The 6314-nt window shown below is 36.2% G+C and overlaps 1 protein-coding gene across 1 annotated transcript; it reads left to right on the forward strand.

Annotated features, from left to right (window-relative positions):
• Positions 1-1997: 1997 nt before the first annotated feature.
• Positions 1998-5465, forward strand: LOC131181493 (proline-rich receptor-like protein kinase PERK15). Its single transcript, XM_058149867.1, is given in 7 exon segments — positions 1998-2405; positions 2857-2940; positions 3050-3120; positions 3572-3648; positions 3752-3899; positions 4322-4483; positions 4951-5465. Coding segments are annotated over 7 exon segments (1167 nt in total). The 5' UTR covers positions 1998-2128; the 3' UTR covers positions 5299-5465.
• The last annotated feature ends 849 nt before the right edge of the window (positions 5466-6314 follow it).

The following is a 6314-nucleotide window of genomic DNA, read 5'->3' on the forward strand; positions in this document are numbered from 1 at the left end:
CTCAAGGCATGCTACCTTTCTTGAAAGGGAATTTGTTCTCAAAGGTAGCAGTGGGAGTAAAATAGATCTTGAAGAAATTCAAGAACCACAAATTACCATCCAAATGGAACCGATGAGTGAGACTGTAGCATCAGATGCACAGCCTGAAACTCAAGTAACACAGGAACTTCGAAAGTCTAGTAGAAAACATCATGCTCCTACAAGATTGGATCTTTTAATAGAAGCTGAAAATGACATGTCATTCTTACCAGAAGAACCTACTAACTTTCAGGAAGCAATGTGTGACATTGACTCCGTGAAATGGCTTGAAGCCATGAAATCTGAGATGGATTCCATGTACATCAACCAAGTATGGACATTGGTTGAACTACTTGAAGGGATAAAACCCATTGGGTGTAAGTGGGTCTTTAAGAGAAAGACTGACATGGATGGCAATGTACAAACATATAAAGCCAGGCTGGTTGCTAAAGGTTACAGGCAAAGGCAAGGCATTGACTTTGATGAAACCTTCTCGCCAGTAGCCATGCTAAAATCTATAAGGATTTTGCTTGCTATAGCTGCATACTATGATTATGAAATTTGGAAAATGGATGTCAAAACCGCATTCCTAAATGGGAATTTGCAAGAGGATGTGTACATGACACAACCTGAGGGGTTTGAATCCAAAGAATTTCCTAACAAAGTATGCAAGCTTCAAAAGTCCATTTATGGACTAAAGCAAGCTTCACGAAGTTGGAACATCCATTTTGATGAAATAGTCAAAGAGTTTGACTTCATTAAAAATGTGGATGAACCTTGTGTTTACAAGAAGGTTAGTGGGAGTGGAATCATTTTCCTTATTTTATATGTAGATGACATATTATTAATAGGAAATGATGTGCCATTACTCCAATCTGTAAAGATATGGTTATCCAAGAAATTCTCCATGAAGGATTTGGGAGAGGCAGCCTATATTTTGGGAATTAAAATCTATAGAGATAGATCCAGAAGGCTCCTTGGTCTGTCACAATCCGTGTACATAGACAAAGTGTTAAAACGGTTTAACATGGAAGAATCAAAACGAGGGTTCTTGCCTATATCGCATGGTATTTCTCTTTCCAAAAATATGTGTCCTAAGACACAGATTGAGAAAGAGAAAATGGATAGGATCCCTTATGCCTCAGCTATTGGATCTATCATGTATGCGATGCTATGTACAAGACCATATGTATCTTATGCTTTAAGCATAACTAGTAGATACCAAGCTAATCCAGGTGAACGTCATCGACAAAGATAAAAGAACATTCTTAAGTACTTGAGAAGGACTAAAGATATGTTTCTAGTCTATGGAGATGGTGAACTGGTAGTTCAAGGGTATTCCGATGCCAGCTTTCAATCTGACAAAGATGATAGCAAATCCCAGTCTGGTTATATTTTCATACTTAATGGTGGTGCTGAGTTGGAAAAGTTCCAAACAGGAAACTACAGCAGATTCTACAACTAAAGCTGAGTACATCTCTGCATCTGAGGCAGCAAAAGAGGCTGTTTGGATCAAAAAGTTCATCACTGAACTTGGTGTGGTTCCTAGCATTGTTGATCCAGTAACTCTATACTGTGATAACAATGGAGCCATAGCACAAGCTAAGGAACCAAGGCCTCATCAGCGATCCAAACATGTGCTTAGGAAATTCCATTTGATCACAGAGATCATTGAGCGTAAAGATGCAATGATAGAAAAGGTCCACACTGAAGAAAATCTTGCAGATCCTCTTACTAAGGCATTGTCCCAACAAAGACACGATCACCACCTGCAGGGTTATGGTATTAGATACATGGGTGATTGGCTTTAGTTCAAGTGGGAGATTGCTAAATTAAATGATATAATTAAAGATAAAGCAGCCTTTTATTAAGAATAAAGTATATATATATATACATGAATTAAGTGATCACACTTGCAATTAACACATTGGCTGCAGTGCACATACACTAACACCCTCCCCCAGGAATCTCATCAAAGGCCAATCAGTTACCTGTGCTTGGTCCTGTTTCCCATGAAACTCCTTCGACTAGTGGCAGTTTGGGCTCTGAGAAACCATCTCCTGGCATTCTTCGACTTTCGCAGGGTACCTTTTCTTATGAAGAACTTGCAATGGCAACTAATGGTTTCTCCAATACAAATCTTGTTGGTGAGGGTGGTTTTGGTTATGTTCATAAGGGAGTCCTTCGCGATGGTAAAGTGGTTGCAATTAAGCAGCTTAAAGCCGGGAGTAGGCAGGGGGAACGTGAATTTCAGGCAGAGATTGAGATCATTAGTCGTATCCATCACAGACATCTTGTTTCATTGGTTGGATACTGCAATACTGGAGCCCAGAGGATGCTTGTATATGAATTTATTCCAAACAACACCTTGGAATTCCATCTACATGGTGAGTGCTTTTTATCATCATATCTCCTTCATGTATCACATGGTGAGTCCAGAGGCATCAATAAGGACAAGTTTCTCATATAATGAATGACTGCTTGAGCAACGTTTGATTATAAGAATTTGCTTCATTTTTCAGTACGTGGGATATTTTTTTAGTGAGCCATGGACCAATTTTGAATAGCCCTACCATACTTCAGATAGAGAGGGAAGAGGGAGGGAGAGAAGGAGATAGTGAGTAACAAAATTGATGATTATCATGTGCTGGAGTTACCTCTTAGGTTAGTAGGAGAGGCTAGGAGTCTGCTGACCTAGGTCATCATTGCAAATTTGCAAGACGTTCAAAGCATATGTTACAAGAGAATGATAGGGTCTACAACTTGTACGGTCATATAACTATCTGTGATGCTATGGATATGATATTCTTGTCTTACCATATATAAATGACCTCACAGGAAAGGAGAGACGTATGAACTGGTCAACTAGAATGAAAGTCGCCGTAGGCTCAGCTAAAGGATTGGCTTACTTGCATGAAGACTGTGAGCATCCTTAGCATGTTATGTTTAGTTAATACCCCTTACTCAGTTTTTGGATTTGAGTTGTGGGTCTATGAGCATCACTCACATTTCTTGGTGTACATATCTTCAGGTCAGCCCAAGATCATACACCGAGATATCAAGGCAGCCAATATTCTTCTTGATGATAGCTTTGAAGCAAAGGTATAAAGCAAACAGAAAAGATTTCTTCACATGATTCTTGATGATCTTTCAGTATAGTTTTGGTTTCTCTTCAATATCTACCAAATATGTTGAAGTTGAATATCATATGTTATTGAGGACAATCTTAATTTACCTCTGTCCTCCCTTCTTTATAAGAAGTAATGCATAGTCCATGTTTCTCTAAATCTTATGTTCCATATATCCTTTTTATTAAAGTTTATGAGGATGTGATTTTATCATTAATGGAGCCAACAAATTAAAAAAAAAAAATTCATGACGATGGTGGAACAACAATTTTAATGCTTAACATGTATCTTTGGAAATGTTGTGAAAATTGTGGATTCATTTCTGATTGCCATCTCAAACTATATGGTTTAACTTTTTTCAATTTCATTTTCCTTAATATCAAATTATACTTTGTAATAAATCAACATGTATCTTTTTTGTTAAGGTTGCTGATTTTGGACTTGCCAAGCATTCTTTGGATTCTGATACTCATGTCTCCACCCGAGTGATGGGAACTTTTGGGTATGATATGATACAATTTATACACGTTTGCTGATGATTAGTTTTCTTCTATTATGAGGAAAATTTTGAACTAGTTCTTCTCTTGCAACTTCCCCAACTGCAGGTATATGGCTCCAGAGTATGCCTCTTCTGGTAAGCTTACTGAGAAATCAGATGTCTTTTCCTTTGGTGTTGTGCTTCTTGAGTTGATTACGGGGCGTCAACCTGTTAATTGGACTCAATCCTTCCTTGATGATAGCATAGTTGATTGGGTACATACTCATTCCAAACTTTTTAACTAATAAAATTCTCCTTAGCTGTGCTGAATTCATGTGTTCTGCTGATTTATTAGCTGCATATGTGGTGCTACCAATATGCTAGGTGAATATGGCAACACTTGGTGAAAAAGGTAACGGTGGTCTATAATAGTAAATGGTAGTAGCAAATTGCAAACAATGAGGGTATTTGAAGGATAGCTTATATAATTTTGAGGTTCTCCTTGCTTTTGGTATTTATGCAATCATTTTTTTGTTTTAGTTTCTTACGGAAGCTTTCTAAAGTGTTAAGCCACCAGATGCTAAAGAATCAAGTCCAGAACGTTCACATTGAGGGCTAATAATAATTATGGTGATGGTGATGAAAAATCAAAGCTTGATTACCATGGAAAATAATAATTATTTTTGTGAATATTCAGGCAAGGCCTTTGCTCAAGCAAGCTTTGAAAGAAGGCACCTATGATGCTCTTGTTGATCCAAAATTACAGGGGGACTATGATTCCAGTGAAATGACTGGAATGATTTCATGTGCTGCAGCTTGTATATGTCCTTCAGCAGGGCTTCGGCCTCAAATGAGCCAGGTGATCCCATAGGTGCTAAATATCCTGTTTTTGGTTTTGATCATAGGTCCCTTTGCTTTATTAATGGTGTATAGATCGAATGGTCTTGGTCTTATCCTTGAGTACGGTTTCCACCAGAAAACTAGTTAGTTGCATTTCCTTCTTAGGCTTTGTCAAAGCATTTGAAGACCATTTCTATATGTGATTTTTTATTCCCAATAAATATAACACACGCATATACAGGTCACTAATCGAAATAGATCGTTATTAAAATCATGATAATTTAAAATTATGGCAATTTTAATAGAATTTTTTTGAATACCATATCGAATGTGGAATGTGCATGTGAGTGGGTTATATAGGAACATTTCAATATGTGATCTAAGTCATCATTCTTATGATCAAACTGACTTTCTTCAGAACCAGAGTTTTTTTATTAAACTGCATGCAGGCATCATAACCCTTTCTACCATTTCTGTATAATTCAGATAGTTCAAGCTTTGATAGGGAATATGTCCCTCGATGATTTAAGTGATGGAATCACACCTGGGCACAGCATGGTATATGGTTCTTATGGAGGCTTAGACTATAGTTCTAGCCAATACAAGGAAGACTTGAAGAAGTTCAGGAAGATGGCGCTAGAAAGCCAAGAACATGGCAGTAGCGAGTACAGTGGAGTCACCAGTGAGTATGGTCTACAACCTTCTAGCAGTAGCACTGAAGGCCAACAAACTAGATAAGAGATGAAATGACAGAGAAAGGAGAAAACCACCAAAGATTCCCACGAAATTTGTGACAGTTTATTACATTGTTCTCAGTTCATCAATTTCATGTAGGTGTGCCTGCAGGAAAATCAATATTGGATTAACTATCCGGTGGCAGGTCATGTAAGTGCCTGGAAAAATCAGCTTGGTAAATGATTATCATATTATACCAAAACACACAATAATTTTACTGTTCCTAAGGAACAGTAAAATACTAATTTTATCCTCTCTAATTTTATTACTATATACTAATACAAGGCAATTTTTTATTTTTAGGAACAGTAAAATATGAATTTTATCCTTTTTAATTTTATTACTATGTACTAATACAAGGCAATTTTTTTACTGTTTTTTCTTTTTATTTTAATTGGTTAAATCCTACCAATTTCTACCTTTATATTTTTTCAACATTTAATTTTAAAATTTTATTTTATTTTAATTATTTTTAACTTTTAAATAATTACATTTATCCTAGTCATTATAGATTATAATACTAAGTAACAATCATACTATAATTATTATGAATGTTGACCCCGTGTAGCTCAAAATGAGCATTGATTTTGATGATAACAAAACTCAAAGAGAATCTATCTAACTTAACCTTTAAGTGATGTGTAGATTCTTTGTCTTATGCATAAAGAACCTTTGAAGTTGCATCTAAGAAGAAAAGATACTCAAAGGCATTCCAAGACAAATCCAAAATGAGAAAAAGACTATGGAAGCCAAGACTCAAAGAAAAGGTATGAAGAGTATAGTGTTAGAGTCTTAGGCCTTTTTGTGAAAAAGAATGGATGAGAATTTAGTCATATGGAGCTCAAAAATGAAAATTTATTTTCTGATTACTTTTTCTCATCATGACCTTGAACACAACCATTGAAACATTTTTCAAAGGTCTAAATCATTTTACATTGCAAGTTGAGACATGCAGCTGTTGACTTAGTTTCCTAACTGGTTTGCTAAAATTTTCGGTTTGCTAATATGTTTGCTAAAAACATTAGTTTGCTAACCAGTTCTTGATCGCTCCTAAAATTTTATTAGTTTGCTAATCGTCCAGTAGCTCAACTCGCACAAAAGGACAAAATAACGCC

The sequence above is a fragment of the Hevea brasiliensis genome, chromosome 1, assembly GCF_030052815.1.
Source record: "Hevea brasiliensis isolate MT/VB/25A 57/8 chromosome 1, ASM3005281v1, whole genome shotgun sequence".
NCBI classification, from domain to species: domain Eukaryota; kingdom Viridiplantae; phylum Streptophyta; class Magnoliopsida; order Malpighiales; family Euphorbiaceae; genus Hevea; species Hevea brasiliensis.